The sequence below is a fragment of the Haplochromis burtoni genome, unplaced genomic scaffold, assembly GCF_018398535.1.
Source record: "Haplochromis burtoni strain Fernald_Lab_line unplaced genomic scaffold, NCSU_Asbu1 Contig_363, whole genome shotgun sequence".
In the NCBI taxonomy this organism is placed as follows: domain Eukaryota; kingdom Metazoa; phylum Chordata; class Actinopteri; order Cichliformes; family Cichlidae; genus Haplochromis; species Haplochromis burtoni.
Genome location: NW_024582724.1, coordinates 345,751 through 367,562, shown reverse-complemented (window position 1 = coordinate 367,562; position 21,812 = coordinate 345,751). Strand labels below are relative to the sequence as shown.

General features: G+C 44.4%; 1 protein-coding gene across 4 annotated transcripts; it reads left to right on the top strand.

Annotated features, from left to right (window-relative positions):
- The first annotated feature begins 1,861 nt into the window (after nucleotides 1-1,861).
- Nucleotides 1,862-21,019, top strand: glyr1 (glyoxylate reductase 1 homolog (Arabidopsis)). 4 transcript variants are annotated; one of them, XM_005943094.3, is made up of 16 exons: nucleotides 1,862-1,986; nucleotides 2,940-2,976; nucleotides 3,057-3,136; nucleotides 3,228-3,366; nucleotides 10,136-10,246; nucleotides 10,654-10,737; nucleotides 13,884-13,937; nucleotides 14,999-15,049; nucleotides 15,218-15,291; nucleotides 15,396-15,495; nucleotides 15,649-15,759; nucleotides 16,119-16,220; nucleotides 16,354-16,516; nucleotides 16,937-17,116; nucleotides 18,395-18,519; nucleotides 18,691-21,019. In XM_005943094.3, exons 1-16 carry the CDS (start codon nucleotides 1,949-1,951, stop codon nucleotides 18,763-18,765), a joined length of 1,524 nt encoding a protein of 507 aa, XP_005943156.1. In that variant the 5' UTR covers nucleotides 1,862-1,948; the 3' UTR covers nucleotides 18,766-21,019. The 4 variants fall into 4 exon arrangements, with proteins under 4 accessions (XP_005943156.1, XP_014195828.1, XP_014195827.1 ...); XM_014340342.2 differs by lacking the exon at nucleotides 10,654-10,737; XM_014340341.2 differs by lacking the exon at nucleotides 13,884-13,937.
- Nucleotides 21,020-21,812: the final 793 nt, after the last annotated feature.

Here is a 21,812-nt window from a genome sequence, read left to right as displayed (position 1 = left end):
GTAACAGTCTGTAACAAAACCATCAAATCAGATAAAGGTTATTTAAATGCTGCAAAAGAAGAATGGATTAGAATAAAAAAAAAAACAAACACATCCTAACCTTAATTACTTTACTGGGGGAAAATGATGAATGGGGATCATAGTGAGTATTAAGTAAACCGAGTGCATTTTTTGAGCAGAGATTCACTTTTAAGGTGTGTGTGTGTGTGTAATACAATACAGATACATGAAAATAGACTCCAAAAATAGAGTCCTTGAAATGTACAAATTATTGATTAAAAATAAATAAATTATAAAATTGGAGGCAACTTTGCCTATGGTACAATGTATGAAAGTATCTTTACTGCAGATACTACTATGGCTCTGCAGATTTATTCCTTTCATTTTAACCTGTGTCGCCTCACCTTGAAGTTGGAAAATACTTTTGGTGGTCAACTCTCTCAAGCAGTTTAACAGTTTCTGTTGTGCCTGTCACTGCTCCCTCTCTGTTTCCTTACCTGGTTCTTCCTGACCTTGCACTTTCTCCTCACGTTCCCCTCTTTCCTCGCTCCCTCTTTGGACTGATAATCATACACAAATAGATTGTATTCAATTAGATTAAAAAATTACATTAATATGAAAAAAATATTAAGATCAATAATAAAAAAGTCCTCTCTCAGTGTACTTTCAACCAAAAGGCAAATAACCAAACCACATGAACATCTAATAAAAGATAAATATTGAAGCACTGATCCAACATTATCCTTTATTGACGGATCCTTTGATCTTACACTTTTACCTGAATATGGCTCCTGGGTTTAATCTTGGCACATATGACAAAATAAGCAGCTTCTCTCACTCCATTTCAAACAGGACAGTGGTAACAACAGCAGGCTACGGACAATTTTAAGTTTTAGATTTTAAATAGGCTGTATAACTTTAAATGGGAGCAACAGGACGGTCAAATGTCGCTGATTTTACTACAGAGCAGGACGGATTGTAGGGCAGCAAACATCGTCGGGAAACACGTTTCAACACTGCAGGTTACCTGGTGTAATGTTTTTCAGCTAAAAAGAAACATGGTCTGACTCCTACCAACTATATAAAGAGTAACTGAAGGTTAAAGGCAGCTAATATGTCCTGTTTTAAGCCAGGCACTTCCACCTCCGCTCCGCTGCGTCTCAGCCACCATCGCTCTGGCAGAAAGAGCGCCAGAGCCAGAGCAGGGGAGAGCCGGAACAAACCATTTTGGGAGGGGGTGGGGGGGTATGTATACTTTTGTTGTTAAAATATTACGTCTCAACCAAGTACTGTATATTTTTATATTTTTAGTAGTGTATCACACAAACAGCAAGTGTTGTCAAAAAAAAAGTAAGAAATCTTTGGGGGTGCTTTGATTCATTTTGCTGAAGCACCCCCAAAAATGGGCTAAAATCGCCCCTGGTGTAAAGTGCTTTGAGTGCCCACGTAACGTAGAAGCACTCCCATTTACTGTCACCGCACACCTGGGTAGAACAACTTGAATCCACCTGCAGTGCTCCTGCTCTCCCTCCACACACTCACACCCAGCGCCTCTCTCCCACCCTCCCTCCTTCTTGTGTGTCTTCAGGCAGCGGCAGAGTTGGTCGACCCTATGTGGAAAGCGCATTTTTGTAATAATGGCTGTTTGATTCGGCCGAGGCTTTGTGGCGGATCCCCTTCCCGATGTAACCTTCCCCGTTTCTGCCGGCCTGGGACCAGCGTGTGGCTCCCCGTGGCTGAGTCATTACTGTGGGTTTATATAGTTATGTATGGAAGATATGCTGTAGATATTGTGCACGCTGCTGTTGCTGCTGCTTGAAATGTGTAGTAAACAACAGAGCGACGGATGTGACGTACGAGAAAGGGGTGGGGCTGGCCTCACATGTGATTAGTGGGTGTGTGTTGTCTTTTCCTCTCATTCAGTGCGACGTTTTATTAAAGTTGTAAGATGGCGACGGTGCATCTGAGGATCGGGGATCTAGTGTGGTGAGTAACCTTTAGACAAGGTTGAGTGCTCCGGTTCCTGTCTGCGGGCCATAGAGCAGCGCTGCATTAGGACGTGTGGCAGTGATGTTTCTCCGTGCCGTAAACCAGGTGTAATCCTTGCAAGTGTTTCCCGTGCTGGGTTAGTGGATAGCCGACCCAAACAAATCGCTAACCGAGCTGACTCAGCCTGCAGCCGACGCTAGCTGCTGGCTAGCAAACAAGCTACAGTAACGGTTTAGACCCAAACTAGGCAGCTGTTTTTCCCCATGCAAACTTGTCTTTGGAGATCATTTTATTCGCCGTCGTGTGTGTGTGCGTGCAGACCTACGTTACACGGGCTCAGTGCCTCGGCTCGTGGAAATGTTGTGGTCTGCGACGATCTTTGCTAGCAGCGGAGCCTGAGCGGATGTCTGCGCTCGGCTTCCGTGTTACTGCGGGCGGGCACATTTGCAAGTTTTTCGTAAAGGCTTGATTTCCACACATTTGCGCATTTGTTTGTTGAGACCGTTACAAAGGCACCGCGGGAAGGGTGGCAGACGACGCAGTTAGCAATCTGAGTGAAACCGGGCCGAACAAGCGCTGAGAAGGCGAGGGCAGTGTGCGGAGGCACGGCGACAAATCCCACCGAGCGCCGCGAGCTGAGCACGGGTACTGATCAGTCTGTCTGCGAATCCTGCTGTTAGCGCTCAGACTGCTGGCTCAATACTTTAGTACCGAATCAACACCGCGGGGGTTTGAGGCGGGCAGCTGATGCCACACAGACCTGGGAGTGATCCGCGCTTGGCCCAGTTTCTGTTTATCTGACAGTTCATGGAGTCTGACTTTCACTGATAATGTTAGCTGATGTATCGCGTCGCCAAAGCCACCAGCTCATTGTGGGACTGCTGAGCAGAGAGAGTACAGTGAACTGTGAAGATCGCGGGCTCGGTGCTGACTGTGTGGTCTTATTTCAGGGGGAAGCTCGGTCGTTACCCACCATGGCCAGGAAAGGTAAGGAGCCACAGCTTGTCCATGCCTCTGTTAAATTAAGAAAATGACGGTAACGTTACACCAAAACACTCTCGTTTCAGATAGTGAGCCCCCCCAAGGACCTGAAAAAGCCCAGGGGCAAGAAATGCCACTTTGTGAAGTTCTTTGGAACAGAGGACCAGTAAGTATGGATCATCAGCTTCCTGTTCTGGCCAAGCATGCTGTGCCTTCTCCAGCTGATGCGGGAGAGTTGTGTGTCTGTGTGTCTCCAGTGCCTGGATCAAAGTAGAACAGCTGAAGCCGTACCATGCCCACAAAGAAGAGATGATCAAGATAAATAAAGGAAAGCGCTTCCAGCAAGCTGTTGATGCAGTGGAGGACTTCTTAAAGAAAGCAAAGGGGAAAGAACAGGTGAACCACGACACCTAACACCGAGAAGATGCAGAAAAATCACAGTCTGCTTAGATGTAACCCTGTACGTGATGACTGGAGGTTTTAAATTCATAGCAAGCAGCACCACAGTAATTTGCCTAATTAATGCTGAGCCTTTTGCTCAGTGTCTTTATTCACATAGACTGTCACAAACAGGTGTTTGTTTTTCTTTGTTTTATTTCTTTTTCTTAATCAAGAACATTAAAAGGGACTCGTGTGCTGTTAATGGTCAGAGAAGTCTGTGGCCACGTCCCCACAGAGCCCAGGACCCACAGCTGTGGCGCTGCGTGCTTTTTGTAAAACTGAGTTTGTATGTGGAAATCTTCACATGCTGATGATGACGATGGGGCCTAGTAATCGCACTAAAACAACAGGAGCAGCAGGAGTTCAGTGCAGCCTGCTGCCCTGCAGGTTGCTGTTTACAGAGCATAAACCTGTAGCTACAGAATGCAGTGGTCGCACAGGACAGTGAACGCATCGCTGGTCCTGGTCCCGCCTCCTCCTCACCCAGGTTTATGGAGATGAATCAGTCTGTTAGAAACGATGCTCCTCTGGATATCCAGTGTACCTGCCGTTCTCACCCTCGCGAACCGTGTTGCGCATCACGTCGACTGGCTCGAGCAGGTCTTTGGGATTCCTGCTAGCTTTTTCCAAGAGAAGGTTTTACCGGTGATACAGGAAAGATGCTACAGACATATTTTCTTTTACTTGCCCTGAGCTCACCGTCTCAACAGCTCTGACTGTTTGCTTGTATGGGAGTTACTCGTCCTCTTTGCATGCAGCCTCTGTGTTGGTCTGTTGATGATGTGGATGCCCAGGTTCTTGGACTTCTCCACCACATCAACATCCCACAGGTGGTGTATCCTTCCTCTTCATTTTGAAGTCAGTCAGCATCTCTTTTGTCTGATTCACATCCAGAAGGAGATTCCTCCCGTAGTCCAGCACTAGTACATCCGACCACTGCAGCTTTGTCACAGTGTCTGTAGGTGGCGTGACCCAGAGCTGTTCTGAGAGTCTGAGGTGTGCACGATGAACAGCTGTCAGTAATCCACAGGATGTAGGGCTGTAGCTTCTCCGCTGAGAAATCAAAGGTGATCATCACCATGGAGATGGGAGTGCACTCTGTGTGTTATGTATGATTACATCATTTCCTCTGACATTTGTTTTTGTGTCTTTGTGAGCAAAGACTAGTCTCTACATCACCTTCATCACATGAGATGTGAGGGTCGGTGGATGACGTTTGGGCTGGTGTGGCTTGTAAATGCCCGATGCACTGTACAGCAGGTCTACTGCTCTTCTGTCTACAGCTGAAATGTTGTTGTCAGGTTGCTAATGTTTTATTCGGTGACATGCGATTAATGTTGTTGGTAATAACAATAAAGCATTAGGCTGCCATGTAGCAGGGGTGCTACTGTGGAGTGTGCAATGTCACACGCTCCCTCTGCATAGCTGCTGAGTGTAGATGTATCTCATGGGTCATGGATGTGTAAATGGAGCAGAGGTTGGTGCCTCATAGATTCAAATCTAAACAGTGTTTGAAACTCAAAACTGAAGTGCTGCAGAACGTACTGCACACTGTTCTCATCATTTCCTTCTTCAGTGTAACAAATACCAGCATGGAGCACGTATGGAGAAAAATGAGCCTCAGTGGTTACAGCACGAGCCACGTGCAGGGAGTTGTGTGTAACCTTTGAGCACATGCTTCAATCCACACACAAATATGAAGCCATCTGACCACACGTAAAACTATCCGGTTGTTCAGTCTGACGTCACTAGCCGTGTCTGGACTAGGGCTGCCACGATTTGTCGACTAGTCACGATTACGTCGACTATCAAAATCGTCGACGACTGATTTAATAGTCGACGTGTCGTTTGAAGCTTTGTAAGATCGCAAAAGACGCAGGAATAAGTAGCAGGATTTAAGAGTGTAATAACGGACTGAAACAGAAGATGGCAGCACTGCATGTACAAGGATGCCAGCTGCCGTTAAACCCCGAAGAAGAAGAAGCAGCTGTGTCCCAGAATTCATAGCGCGGCCCAGCTTAGTTTCCAACAATGGCGGCAGCTAGTTAGTTTTAATATTACTCTTATTATTCTTTCTGGGTCACAAAATAAACGTTTAACATATTTTCAGGCGAGAATGTAGCTGTGTAAACCTCAAATATCTGCTCAGTTTATCAGGACACCACATATTTTCAAAAGCGCTCCGACGTTTTCGGAGACGTCTGTTACCCACTAGCTCGATAGCTAGCCGGGGGCTAGGTCACTAGCGCCGTGAGAACACCGGACTCCCGGCAAATCGTTTTCAAACCCACCGCCGTCTTTCGCTACTCAGGTTAAACATGATATATGAGTCACTTAGATAACTTAAAAATGTTGTTGTTTGGCTTTTTTTAGTATTTTATTTGTTCCTGAGTAAATCGGTTTGGCTGAGATTAAAGTTATAGTTTTTACACAGCTGAATAAACGTCAAGCAGACAGCTGATTATCAGAAGTGTGAGATGCTGAGAATATACTCCGGTGTCCTGTTATATTTTAGATAGCAAGGAGTTTATTAAACTTCACCGAAACAATCTGCAAATTTCATTAAAATTTAATAAACTATCATCTTGTCTTTATTTTTAGTTAGCACGCTTAAAACTTAAAGCTGTAAGCTAATGATAGTTATATAAGAGCAGATGCTGCTGGTGCAATAAGCTGTAGTTTTACGTCCAATGGATGATGATCTGATTAGTCGACTAATCGCAAAAATAATCTGGTGACTAGTCGACTATCAAAATAATCGTTTGTGGCAGCCCTATGTCTGACTAAATCGTGCAGGTCCATATATCAAACGATCACTATGGCATTACTGAGAGTTGAAAAACTGTCTAAAGTCTTTCATCTTTAATAAAATGATCAGCGTTCTGCTCTACCAGGTGTAACAACTGAGTTTAACATCCAGGCATCCATGAAAACGGAATTTATGACATTTAACGGAGTTAGAAGTTAGCAGGGAGTTAGCTCGCTAGCTTCTATCTAAATACAATATAGCATGTCCTGACTGCGGGGTTTTGGAAACAAATTAAAACGTACAGCTCTGTCTATCACTTCCAACATAAATGAAGACAGAAAACTAAACAGCAGTGACGTTTGTAGGGTTACTGAAGTTGGGCTAGCTGGTATATAATGATGTGCTACGTGACCGCTAGCGACACAGCTATGTTAGCATAATATAAACAAGCTAACTTTTTTTCCACTCGATAAAAGTTACGTGAGTGTTCTCGGTGGTCAGGAACAAATGTAATCGCATGGCAGGATGCTGTAAAAGGACCAAACTTCAGCCAGGAGAACAACTGAGATAATCCATCCACAATACGAGGTTAGTCATTCATATACTGCTGCATGGGCTGGGCTGTAGTTACATCCTAAGGTTTTAAAAACTGAGCTTAAATAAATGATTAGCGGTAATAAAAGCCGAGGGAGGTCAACAGGGATCACTGACTGTTTTAGGAGCTTTTTGAGATCAAATAGAAGAAAATACAAAACATTAAACATGTTAACAACACAAAAGCCATATTAAACGCAGACTACTTTAGGCCCGGAAGTAGGATTCGTCACGTCATCACTGAACAACCGGATATGCTGATCATTTACGCACAGTTTAGGAAGTTCAGCTTCACAAATGGGATGCGTTTCTTTCTCTGCACCCAGCTGTCTACTGCATGCAACGTTCCTCTCCATCACTTACAAACCCTAAAATATGAGTGCACCAGTCAGCTGATCCGCACAGATCACATGCCTGCGTCGGATTCTGAGACGAATTTCATGCTGCCAGCTTCACACAGATCCACAAATGTAAGCTGTGTTCTTGTCCCAGTTCTGGGCTTCTTCTAAAGCTTTTAAGTTCCTATTTGGATCGATTCACCACAGATCGCCGTGACTCGACTCGGATCGACTGGTTTTCCGTTACAGTCTGGTTCTACTAACGTGCGTGGTTGTCGTCATAGCAACGTGGCCGAGCATCCCGTGGTGAAATTGATATGTGACATGGATTCCACAAAAAAGGTGGACATCGTTGTTGTTGTGCTTGTTACCAGTTTCAGACACTGTAAAAGATATTTGATTCGAATCTTACTGTTATCTAATAACAGCAGGCTAACACTAATATTAGCTTAATGACTAACCCTGAACATGTTAGCGTGTAGCAGCAGCTTATTTAAACCATAAGCTAACCTTCACAGGGTACTGTGTGGTGTCTGTAACCATAAATCTGTCCTTTGGTCGTTCTGTTCGTTTACAAGAAGCCCAGATGTCCCAGTTTTACACTGGGTCTTGAATGCAGCTTACATTTGTGGATGTGTGTGAAGCTGGCAGCATGAAAATCTGTCTCCCCACGCTGCCATGTGATCGCTGCATAACAGGCAGTTGGTGCACAGAGAAATGTTGCATGTGGCAGACATTTGTACGCACAGAGAGAGTTTTGAATGAGGAAACTGTCTGGACCTGAACTGAAGAAGTGATCAGTGTACGCCTTTGTATAGTAATAGTTTTACTGGTAGATACAGTTTGGAGCTGAGCTTCCACACAACACATGGATCCTCGTGGTGTGGTGCAGAGGGGGGTTCGTGGTGGATTAGGTTGGGGCTGCAGCTATCGAAGGTTTTTAGTAATCGAGTAATCTGTCCTCGGTTCCATCGATAAATCAAGTAGAAGAATCCTTTAATTGTCACTAGGGCTGAGCCATATTATACTATTTACGGTAATACCGGTACAATGTTAAGCAACGATGAGAAAATGAAATATCGCGATAGAATTTGGGTAAAACGCGCATGCGCAGTGCCTTTGTTGTCATACGCACATGGCCGAAAAAGCATGGCGGATTGAGTGAAACGGATGAACCAGAATTGGTTTGTAAAAATGGTGCCACTTGGAACTGGTTTGGTGTTTGTCCGGCAGATACACAACAAAGCACAGTTTTGTTTTTGTTTTTTTTTTGTAGAACATGCAGGCGGGCTGTCGTTATTGCCGTATTTGTCGCACTAAGGTGCTCGTAAATCTGGGAGTAATCTGGGTCCTGAACTCCGTCCACTTCAGGTCCCAAAGTCAAACGAACACACAGCATCACTGAGAGTTAAAAACTGTCTAAATTCTTTCATCTTTAATAAAACGATCAGCATTGCTGCTTTACCAGGTGTAACTATAAAGTTTAACTTCCAGGCATCCATGAAAATAGGATTTATTACATTTAACGGAGTTAGAAGTTAGCAGGAAGCTAGCGGAAGTTAGCTCGCTAGTTTCGCTAGTTACCTAAGCATGATATAGCATGTTCTGACTGAGAGATTTCTGAAAAAAATCAAACGTACAGCTCTGCTATCACTTCCAACATAAATGAAGACAGGAAACTAAACAGCAGTGACGTTTGTAGGGTTACTGAAGTTGGGCTAGCTGGTATTTAATGATGTGCTACGTGATCGCTAGCGACACAGCTATGTTAGCATAAACACAGTGAAGCTGGAGGACGAACACTAACACTTTTCCACTCAAAAGTTAGCGTGAGGGTTCCTGATGGTTAGAGACAAATGTAATCGCATGGCAGGATGCTGTACACGGACCAAACTTCAGTCAGGAGACCAACTTAGATAATCCATCCACAATACGAGGTTAGTCATTCATATACTGCAACAACATGGGAATAGAGCAGCTGCCAGAGAATTCAACATTAATGAATCAATGGTACAGAAGTGGAGGAAGCAAGAAGAATGAGTTTAATAAAGTTTGATTTATCTGACTGCTTTGTTTCGCTTAATGTGCCTTATAATCCCGTGCACCTTATGGTCCGAGAAATACATATTTGACTTTTTTATTTGGCACACTGCAGTTTAATGTTGCAAAGCTCCTCTTTTTAACTTCAGTGGATATTATACATGGTTATGCTCAGGATATGTCAGCCCATTTCTACTGGAAATGCCTTTTGGTTAAACTTTCAGCAAGGAATTTGCATTTGCACTGTTACATTTTTATAAAGCTTTAATGCACATAAAATCAGCTTCTTGTTTAAGTGAAAATAAATGGATGGGTTCTTTGTGCTAGTAAAGTTGTTCATGTTTGAGTTTGTGTGTAAGCCTCTAACACGGTGGCTGCAGTGAAGAAGCCAGCGTGTGCTTGTGTTAATTCAGTGGCTCAGAGTTTTACTGGTACATTTTATTGGCTTGTGAAAAATCTGAATCTAATTTAACGAACTCAGCATTTGATATTATTTCACGTTGAGTCTGAGACACGGAGCAGCTACAGAGGTTGCCTTTCCTCACGTCGGAGTTTGTTGATCAGCTGTTGGGATGAAGGACTCGCGCTCGCTTTTTCCGGCTGTTTTGGAAAACGCATTTTCTTTTGGCTCCGCCTCTTTGCGTTGAACTGTCCCAGTGTCACCATCACCGCTGCTGTTGGGTCTGCGTGGGCTCGTTGTTGTCACTCTGTATTGGTTTGCTGCTACCAACTATGTTTCCACTGCACGTCTGTTTGTCGTGGCAAATGTGCACTCACGTTTCCATGGTGACAGTGGTGAGAGCCGCGTGTTAAACGAAGCATCGAGTCGAATTTTTCATTTACAGAATTACTGGATGAACGGCTGCAGCCCTGTTTGCTACTATTTTCAGGCAGATTTCTCTCCATAAACGTAAACACGTCTCATCACTGAGACTTTTCTCACGACATGTGAATAAACACGTTCGGTTTGGCCGCTCAGTGACACTGTGTGTGTTTTTGAAAGAACTCAGATGGCAAAGGAGACTCAAAAGGAAAGAAGACGCCCAACAAGCCACTAAAAATTCTGGATGAGGATGATGAGGACCTCAGTGCCCTAAAGGACCCCTCTGAGAAGGTCAGTTCAGACGCTAACACCACTGTGAAGATGACTGTATTTTATTGTAAAGGTTAAAAACGGTTCCCTTCCTGTCAGTGCTTGTCTAAAATATCAGAATCAAACCTGCTTGGACTGTTTTTGAAATATTATTATAAAACAACACCTGAGTTACATTTTGTAGCAACAGAAACAAAGAGTGTGGAGGACTAGTGAGTCAAAGTGAACCACATCCAGCTTCCATTGCTGTTCACAATTCATCTGTTTCCTGTTAAGAATGTGTGATGGTTTAAATAAACAAACAAAGTAAAAATAATCCAGTCGAGTGTGCTGCACATGATAGAGACAGCGCCCCCTGCAGCAGACGCTGACCTCTGCAGATTTCTCACTGATTTAAAGGTGAATATGTGTCTTTTTTCCTCCTTAAGGACTTAGCTGACTCTGACCCCGAGCCATCCACTATTGAGAGGCTGGGGGCTGGACCGGGCTCAGGATTCAAATGGGAAAGCAGCGTAGGTGAACGCCCCCTCCCACCAAGCCTTGTCTTGACTTCTACCTGACCTTAATCTTTGGCTTTAATTCACCAGCAACTGCAGACCTTTCCCTTCTGACTTGTTTGGTGCTCTCTGTGACTGCTCAGATTGTTTGCTGTGATCTTGAAATGGTCAGCAAGCCTGCGTGCAGGGCTCAGTGCCACATGGAGCTTTGATTAGGGCTGGGCGTTTTGACTGAGAAATATTATAATTCAGATCATTTATCAGCACTGACACCACAGCAGAGGCCTTTGTGTCAAAGTAAGTGAGCATAAAACAGAAAAACATGAAGCAGATTTTCCTGGCCCGACGTTTTACAGCAGCCTTAAAAATATTCTGCAGTAGAACAAAAACTGAAGAAAACCACGAATCAGCATCTGAACATGACCTGATGCTGCTGAAGTCACAGAGGTTTGATTAGAGACACAGCTGAGAGTTTTGTAAAAGTTGACATTTCTTCAGTATTGACAGCAAAGTCGTTTTTGAAGTTTTGCTGTACAAATAATGCAGAAAACAGAGATCTGAGACTGGAAGCTGTTCCTGAAGTACACAGAGACAGAGCTGTGCAGGAAGTGAGATCTTATTGTGGTGGAAGCTAAACAGCCAAAGTCCGAGTGAATTAATGACGATGTTGATCAAACATGTAGTTTGATCTTCTTTTGCTGCTGGTTCAGTGAATTTTGGTCCGAGTGATGAAACCTGCAGCATCAGAGTCTGTGAGGTGTCGGCGTTCAGCAGCGACGTGTCTGCACACGTGCTGTCGGGGCTCCATCCACGCTCCGTGTTTACATCTTTGTGCACAATCCGTCTTCCTGCTCTCATTTACTGCTTTAGCTGTTTGGTGGCGGTGAAATAGTTTCGTGAGCTTTAACCCGAGTTTCTGGCAAAATACATTTATGTTTAAAAATGGATTTAGGATTGAATGAATCGATGTGGCTTTATTCAAGCTAAACTCGATTTGAAACGGAAAATCGATGTTTTGTTTTTAAACCCTCCGTAGTTTTAGTTTAGTTGGCTGCCTGCTTCCTGACCCTCACTGACAGGTTAGGAAGCAGGCAGCCTCGGAGGTGTCATGAGGACCGAGCTGGTCCTTGGTTACGGGATGTGACCGCGCTGAATGAAATGCCCTTTGACAGGTTTGTATGTGTACGTATGCAAACGGCTCACCCACCAAAACAATGCAGACAGTAACCGTTTTTATTTGTCAGTAAACATTTGGGTGGGTGAAGGTGTCCAAACGTCAGCCTGCTACTGCACGTTATAGCTAATTATTGTCCCAGGAAGCAGTTCAAGCCCTCGTGTGAGTGCAGTGAGAGCCAGCGGCTCCTCAGGCTGCCTCATCACGCTTCCTTGTTTTAGTTTCCGGTCTATGCAAAACATCCATTTCGTCTTTGTCCGTCGTGTTAGGCAGAAATAACTGCACGTTCCTTTAGTCATGTAAAGCTCGTTCAATCAGGTTTTGGCTAAAATGGAGCCGTGAACCAGTCTGTAACTGGGGCCTCGTCACTGGTTTCTACTTTTATAGAGAAGGACAGTGAACTTGTGGGGTCACCTCATTTTAATAGAAGTATCAGAGTTCAATCTGCACTTTGTGGTACAAACTAACACACATTTCCATGTTAACGTTGTCCTGCTTTGTAACTCCAGTATGCTAACGTTCACAGGCAGAAGAGCTGCATCGTCCTCTCGTAATTAACCAAAGTTATCAGTGCCAGCTAGATGCATGCAGCATGCAGCACTTGTTACAGATCTGAATCTTATATTTCTATTCATTTCAGATCGTGTGTTTTCTTTTTACCCCTTTAATAAGCCGTACCCAGGGCCACCTTAAAAACCAGGGCCACCTTAAAAACCAAGGCCACGTGTATGTTTGCATCACAGATCCGCTGACGGCTGCCTCCATAATAACAATTACAGCACTGTGCAAAAGTCTGGAGCCACCCTTTATTTCTTTAGATTTTACTACTGTGGAGCCTTTTCAGAGCTGTTCGCCCCTCGGCTGGCTGATAAGGTTTTGTTGTCACCCTGTCGGTTGTGCAACGGCGTTGAGGCCTCCTTGTTCCTAGAGTATTTAAAAGTAGAATGGGAGGCAGAGCCTTCAGTTTTCAGGCCCCTCTTCTGTGGAACCAGCTTCCAGTTTGGATTCAGGAGACAGACACTATCTCTGCTTTCAAGATTAGGCTTCAAACTTTCCTTTTTGCTAAAGCATATAGTTAGGGCTGGACCAGGTGACCCTGAATCCTCCCTTAGTTATGCTGCAATAGACGTAGGCTGCCGGGGATTCCCATGATGCATTGAGTTTTTCCTTTCCAGTCACCTTTCTCACTCACTATGTGTTAACAGACCTCTCTGCATTGAATCATATCTGTTATTAACCTCTGTCTCTCTTCCACAGCATGTCTTTATCCTGTCTTCCTTCTCTCACCCCAACCAATCACAGCAGATGGCCCCGCCCCTCCCTGAGCCTGGTTCTGCCGGAGGTTTCTTCCTGTTAAAAGGGAGTTTTTCCTTCCCACTGTTGACAAAGTGCTGCTCATAGGGGGTCATCATCGTTGGCGTTCTGTGTTATTGTAGGGTCGACCTTACAGGATAACGCACCATGAGCCGGTTGTTGTTGTTATTTAATGCTGTATAAATAAAATTGAATTGAACCAAATATTCTCTTTCAGGCTCATTAGAGTAGTACAAACTTACAAACTGTACTTCATGTCTGTTTACAGCTGTTACACCTACTTCTCATTTTCCTAAGATAAAATGAAGGAAATAAGGTGTGGCTTTAGACTCGTTGCTGCTTCCCCAATTAAGCCCGAAATTCATAAAATCATAAAACTGGTGCTCTGCAAGAGTGTATCTCTAAAATGTCCATGTGAGAGAGGCTGCAGGTGAGATCATTACAGGCGTGGCTGTGGGAAGATTGCATGATGCAAACACCACCGTGCCGTAATGTGCTGTGTTGATGTTTACCTCGAATGTTTTCTTTTGAAGCACTGTAGAGTGCAGACAGGCTGCCAACATTAGCTTTTAATGCAGGAGCTTTAGAACATGATTGAGTGGCTCTAACACTGTAACCTGTCAGATCACTGCACGTCTGTATGAACACTCATCCACTGCACTCTGTGTTGTAGCCTGTGAAGGATGATCCACATTTTCACCACTTTCTGCTCAGCCAGTCTGAAAAGGTAAGCAGGAACATGTGGTCAGAGGTTTCCATATACGCCGCATAGGCATGAATGACGGCTCATTTAAGTTTGTAATGGTTTTTACAACAACAAACAGGAATATGGTTTCCATTTATCTAGAATGTTCTCTGATTCGCACACCTGCACCAACACTTGGTTGCATGCTCTGGAGCCATCAGCACTCAGGAGTTCGGTTAAATTGGTTGGTTTGGTTTCTTGGCATGGACCAGTGTTTAATAGGTCTGAGGTCGGGCCTTTGGGAAGGACATTAGGCTGCTTTTCAAAACCAGTTTGTGGTGTGTTTGGGATCTTTGTCCTGTTGGAAAACCCAACAGTGTTGGAGGTTGAGGTTTTTTATTCCATTCACTCTGTGCAGTGTGCCAGTGTCGATGCTGCCTCCACCGTGTTTGACAGGTGGTACCGTGTTCTTCATTTTGAAGGCCTTAGATCTTTGTCTCATCTGGACTTTAAAGTTTGTGCAACAGCAAACATGAGTTTAGCTTGAAGGTCAGTTTTGGATCAGGGGCTCCATGGTGACTCGCTGGGACACCACAGTTGTTGGCATTAAGATGTTCGTAGGACATAATCTCCACTGGAGAAGAGTTGTTTTTAACATCTCCAACACTTCAAACCTGATGAACATTTGGTGTAAGATTTGTTTCACTGACACAACATTGTTTCTTATTGCAGCAACCACCAGTTAGTCTGCAACACAAACTTCACTTCTACACTCATGTTTTCATGTCTAAGTTGGTCCTCTAATAATTCAGTTAATTAGATGAATTAAAAATGATGAAGTGTGTTTATAAAGCTTGCTGTAGTGGCAGCTGGTGACACTGTCAGTTATGTACCAGTTGCTTGATGGCGTATGACGATTCCCGGTTCTGTAAGGAATGTGATGCAGATTATCTCCTCAGTCTGTCCACTTTGCTGCTTTTAGCACGAACTGATTATCGATTGGTGTGAAATGAAAACATGTTGTATGAATTACAGCTCGTTAAAAACGACTCGTTTTAAATATAAGTTGCATCGTTTTTACTTTGTCACCTCTGCGCCCACAGCCAGCTTCGTCAATGGAGCCCATTAGCAAACGCCTGAAGATCATTGAAGAGGTAAAAGCAATAATGTAGGCTGCTTTGATTTGCTTGAAATGATTGTTCATTGGCAGGAACAGAGACTTGCATGTGTGCACGGTGCATACCAGGCAAAGGACATGTGATTTATTTTTTCATTTAGTTCCCGTGAGTGTGATTTCTATAGATTTGCCTCTGATTGTGCAGGTCACAGGGTCAACATCTATCCAAGCAGCAGACAGCACAGCGATCAACGGCAGCATCACACCCACAGATAAGCGGTATGGCACATCCTCGTCACAGGGTTACACAACACTGTTGCTAAATTGATCACAGGGCTCGTTTTCATGCTTTGGTCTGTATGTTCTCGGCTTCTGCTCTTCAGAATAGGCTTCCTGGGTCTGGGGCTGATGGGTAGCGGCATTGTTTCCAACCTGTTGAAAATGGGTCATGTCGTGACAGTGTGGAACCGCACTGCAGAAAAGGTAAACGCACTCATGGTCAGCCAGTGGCTGCTGTCTCTAACACGATCACGTTCAGTCAGATTATAGGTTCAGCAGTATTAAAGCGCCCAACATGGACATGGTTGGTTGAAAGGGGGTGTGGCTTGCTGCTGATTCCTTCCTGCTATGTTTCAGTGTGACCTGTTCATCCAGGAGGGGGCACGGTTAGGCCGCACTCCTGCAGAAGTGGCCTCCATGTGTGACATCACCTTCTCCTGTGTGTCCGACCCTAAGGCTGCCAGAGACGTGAGTACGCTGCACCGTGACATGTTCAACACCAGTCTGCAAATAACAAGCTAACGACAGAATAAACGTGAAGAAAAATCAAATGGATCCATGATTTCATGCATTCATCAAGTGCACAGAGAGTGAGTGGGTGGGGATTGTCACGGGTGAAGTGGGCGGGGCTATAAATGAACAGAAAGGTGCTCTGACTTTTTGAGTCACTGGCTGGTGTTTCACTGTAAGGAACATGGGTGTGAACGCGGCTCTTTGATGGATGTGACAAAGTGAACAGGTCGTTGATATTTATTTAACTGTGAGGCAAAGACACTAATGCAGATCAATCACATAGCTCTATATTCACATTTCTGTCTTTTATGAAGTTGGTGTTGGGACCCAGTGGAGTGCTACAAGGAATCAGACCGGGCAAATGCTACGTAGAGATGTCTACAGTCGATCCAGAGACCATCACAGAGCTCTCACAGGTAAACACCAGCATGATCCAGTAAATAAAATTATTTTAAAACTGTCTCATGCTGCCTTCATCTCGGTTAGAAATACCTACAGTAGGAGCAGCTGAGTGTATCAATAAATTCTTATTCAGTATTTGAATGTCAGGTGATCACGTCACGGGGCGGCCGCTTCCTGGAAGCTCCGGTGGCAGGAAGCCAGCAGCTGTCCAACGACGGGATGCTGGTCATCCTGGCAGCTGGCGACAGGACGGTCTATGAGGACTGCAGCAGCTGCTTCCAGGCCATGGGCAAGACCTCGTTTTTTCTGGGTACGGAAAGATCGGCGTCCAGTACACTCAGCAAGGCCCACGCAGAAGACGGATGAAGTGTTGGGCTTTAGACATCCGAGGGGACACACATGCAGCAAAAGGAACTTGAGTTATTTGTGTGCCTTTGTCTATCAGTCTGCACCAGCCCATATCGACAAGATGAAAACATGAGAACTGCTCCTTTGTTATTAATCCGTGGCTGTCTTCCACAGTGTCTCTCTCCCGTCTCTCTCCCCTCACCCCAACCCATCGCCCCTCCCTCAGCCTGCTTCTGTGGGAGGTTTCTTCCTTACTTTAGCACCTTGTTGTGATTTGGTGCTATGTAAATAAAAATTGTAGTAAATCATTGTAGCCAGTGCAGACTGATGGCACAGAGGATTTGGGCCAGATTACAACTGTGTGTGTGTGTGTGTTTTTAAGGTGAGGCAGGGAATGCTGCAAGGATGATGCTAATCCTCAACATGGTTCAAGGCAGCTTCATGGCCACTATTGCAGAGGGGCTAACATTGGCACAGGCCACGGGCCAATCACAGCAGACCTTCCTGGACATCCTGTGCCAGGGTCAGATGGCTAGCACCTTTGTGGACCAGAAATGCCAGAGTAAGTCAACACAGAGTGTGACGTCACTGCTCACTTTGATTTGTTGTCATCAGGGCTGCCATGATTAGTCGACTAGTCACGATTACGTCGACTATCAAAATCGTCGACGACTGATTTAATAGTCGACGCGTCGTTTGAAGCTTTGTAAGATCCCAAAAGACGCAGGAATAAGTAGCAGGATTTAAGAGTGTAATAACGGACTGAAACAGAAGATGGCAGCACTGCATGTACAAGGATGCCAGCTGCCGTTAAACCCCGAAGAAGAAGCAGCTGTGTCCGGTATCGTAGCTGTGTCAAATTCAGGAACCGCATCCTCCTGTGCCCGCATTTGTAGGCCGGTTACGTTACAGCGACACGACGAAGACTGTCCAAATTTGAAGACTCGACAAATGCGCCCTTCATTCCCCAGATTTGAAGGATGGGTGGGTGTATACTTCGTGGCCCAACCTATCCCAGAATTCATAGCGCGGCCCTGCTCAGTTTCCAACAATGGCGGCAGCTAGTTAGTTTTAATATTACTCTTATTATTCTTTCTGGGTCACAAAATAAACGTTTAACATATTTTCAGGCGAGAATGTAGCTGTGTAAACCTCAAATATCTGCTCAGTTTATCAGGACACCCATATTTTCAAAAGCGCTCCGACGTTTTCGGAGACGTCTGTTACCCACTAGCTCGATAGCTAGCCGGGGGTAGGCACTTTTTTCAGTATTTTATTTGTTCCTGAGTAAATCGGTTTGGCTGAGATTAAAGTTATAGTTTTTACACAGCTGAATAAACGTCAAGCAGACAGCTGATTATCAGAAGTGTGAGATGCTGGAGAATATACTCCGTGTCCTGTTATATTTTAGATAGCAAGGAGTTTATTAAACTTCACCGAAACAATCTGCAAATTTCATTAAAATTTAATAAACTATCATCTTGTCTTTATTTTTAGTTAGCACAGACCTTACACACTTAAAGCTGTAAGCTAATGATAGTTATATAAGAGCAGATGCTGCTGGTGCAATAAGCTGTACGTTTTACGTCCAATGGATGATGATCTGATTAGTCGACTATCAAAATAACCGTTTGTGGCAGCCCTAGTTGTCATAGTGTAGTGGCTTCGCCTAACAGTCAAAGATCCGTGGTTGAACTGGGGAACGTGCCAAATCGAGACTGCAGCTTATTTTTTCTTCTTCTTCTTTTTTAGTCTTTACTGGGACAAAAACAAGTCCCATGAATATCAGGAGGTCCTACTGTAACCTAGCCTGTAATGACCGTCTTCCTGCCCCTTCCAGATATTTTACAGGGCAACTTTAAACCAGACTACTATTTGAAACACATTCAGAAGGACCTAAGGCTAGCCATCTCCATGGGCGACATGGCCAACCATCCAACCCCGATGGCTGCAGCTGCCAACGAGGTACAGCTCTCACAGCTTTCTCCTCTAAATTTCTGTAATTCTTTGTGGTAAAACTTTTCTTCTCAGAAATGAAGTGTTTCCTGCTCACGTTGTTTGTCCTCTAACATATGAGCCTTGGGGCAGCAGAAACGTTTTGTCTCCGTTGTACAGCCGTTGTTTTCTGTTTTGCAGGTTTATAAGCGGGCCAAGGCACTGGACCAGTCGGACAATGACATTTCAGCAGTTTACAGAGCCTACATTCACTAGAGCGAGGTGTGGCCTGGCCTGTGGACCACACAGTCTTTGATCCCTCCTTTTCTCCCTTTGTCATTAAAGGTTTTTTGTTTTTAATTTGAAACTTTTATTTTTCACCCCAGTGCCAGCCGCGTTACCTGCCCGCAGTTCCGGGACTGTAATTCCGTGTTTTAGAGGCAACATTAAGCATTGCACTGACTGTACTGTGGGAATTTTATGCTGTACGAGTGCCAGGAACGAGGCTGAACTACTGCACTGCTGCAGTTTGCCGTCAGAGGGGCGCTTTGCCTCGTTCCTGACATCGTTGTTATAAAACAGTATGAGTAATGCTGGGCGCTACTGTGAAGCTGAACAAATTGCCATGTGGAATCAGAACCCTAACATATTTGACTTTTCCCCCTTTTGTTTAATTATCTGTGTGAGCTCTGCTCCAGAAATCCATGAGAGTAAGCAACAGAACATGCCACTGCATTGCCTTAATATTGTAACCCCTCGGGTCCTTCGACAATACACGTATTTATTTATGCCTCTTTTAAGGTCTTCTTTGGGCAGTTGGCTTCTTCCCGTGTGTAACCACAGAATTTAGGCTTTTCCATTAGTGTGATTTTGTTTGAAACAAGTGGAGGACAAAGCTGCAGATGTGCCGAGGCCTTAAAATGCAGATGTTTCTCCTCATGGTTTGAGATTTCCACTTTTGAAACGCTTCGGCCTTTCTCTTGGAAGACTTTGTGTTTTTCCTCTTTAAATATATGAACCTAGATCAATCCCGTTTGAGCTGACAGCTCAGTGTTGAATCGTTGTTAGGCGCTAGCGTTAGAGCCAAGCTAAGGCCAGAGTGACACTTAAACTGCAGGCCCTGTAGACTTTAGTCAAAGCAGACCAACACACAGGTCGTTTTAGACACTATTTGTTACATGACTGCTCACTCAGTCTGAGTCTCAATGCTTGATATTGATTTGGTCGGCTGGCCTCAATAAAATTACGAGCAAACAAAGTGGGCGGAGGTTTGACTGTAAAGGTCATCACAGGCTGGCACAACACAACTGATCAGTGAGGTTTGTGGCCCAGCTTGTGACAGATGATCATTAAAATGAAATCCCAAAGAGATGTTGGAGGTCTCAGTTATAGTAGTTTATCTACAATATGTTACTGAGTGTTTCATGTATTTAATGTTTGGACTCAGATCTTTGTGATTGCAGCATTGGCTGTGTGTGTTGGCCCTGACAGGCTCCAGCCACCCAGATAAAGACAATTACTGAGATGGTGAGGGAACAACACGGCCCAACACTGTATGAATCCATCACAGGCCCCGTGGGCCAAGCTTTGACTTCCCAACATGATATAAAGCCAGCTCACTGGTGTCCTCACAGGGCTTAGTGATTTTAGTCTTATTGGTACCCATGAAGACCTCTGCTATGTAGCATCAAACGTACCTGCTATCAGTAAGACAGCGTATGCAAGTACAAATGTGGCACAGTAGTGAGGTTTTCTTCTTCTCTGCTTCAAACTCAAAGATGCGCCATATCTTCTCAGACTGACAGGGCACGGGCACCGGTCAACCAAGGGGATTATTCTGATACTTTAGGGTGTCGGCGGCGTCGTGTTTGAAGTCGTTAGTCCAAGTTTATTCTGTCCCATATGTTCAGGAAGTGCTGCGGCAGGCCTACAAACATGTGAGGGTCATTTTTATTTTCAGATTGAACATTGAAACCAAATGGCTTTTGAAAACGTGCGTCTGCACCACCAGGTTGGTCTACTGTATCTTATCCAGTATGACATGAAGAAACCAAAACGGGCCGATCACCCACCAGTTCATGGTTTTATCATCTGAGGCTACACGTTTGTCGAAACGTAGTTACCAAGCGATCTGTGAGAAGCATTTTGTTAGCCAAGGTTAAGTTTTTAATTTTGGTTTGTCAGACATGCTCTAGACTTCAAAGAGCTGTTTTTAGAAGATGTAAATAGCACATTAGGATAAGTAGGGTTCCTTTTCTATCTGCGGTAATCAGGATTAATGAAGAAGCTACTTTTGGTTTTGACTCTACAGAGCGAATGTCTAACATCTGTGTCTTAATACTGTAGATTGCTCAGTTCAAATGTAAATGGTTTATAAATATATGGCTTATATAATCTGGCTTATTGTGATGGAATAATGACTGGGATCCCATTGATGCAAGGTGGGAGGAACTTTGGGGCTATTTATGATTTTGTGTACATGTGAAAATATCAAGACTTTTGTGCTGTTTAATAAATCCTAAACTCCTAATTGCTGATGTGTACGTGTGCACTGACTGTTTATCTCCTGCTAGTAATATCACACTGTTCATTTGAATATGCTTTGTGCAGTCTGTGAGGCCAGAAAGCACAGCTAATGGTTATGACCACAGTGTGACATCGCTGGATGGTAGGGTAACAGACTGTGTCACACAGGTCCTCTCACACTGGTTTGTTGAACCTGGCACTGTTCACTGTACTCACATGGCATCCAGTCATCAGATCTCAAAGGAGCACCTTTAGCCACTGGGGATTCATTCCCCTAAAACTAGGTTTGTATTGACAGGTGCTGGGGTTTCAGTTGGGACTTGGATGCCCTAAAAACATCTTAGTTGAAACAGTTGGACTCTGTGTATGAACTGCTGAATCTCAGACTCTTCTCCAGTCCCGATCTTATCAAAAGTAACTATAGTAATCACAGTATGCAAATCCTGTATAGCAGCTAGCCTAACACCTCAGAGCATCAAATCCTCATGAATATGAAAACTACAGCTGTTCCTCTGTAATAGCCACTGAATTCTGACACATCATCTAAAACTCTAAAAATACATTTTTGTGGTCATTTCACTTCATCAGGCCTCAAACAGGTTTTGAGCCACCAGAGGATGAACTTGTCCTTTCAGAGCTAAACGTAACTGATGTGGGCACATCCATCCATCATCTTCTGCTTATCTGGGACCGGGTCGCGGGGGCAGCAGCCCAAGCAGAGAATCCCAGACCTCCCGCTCGCCAGCCACCTCCTCCACATGCCCGAACCACCTCAGCTGGCTCCTTTCGATGTGGAG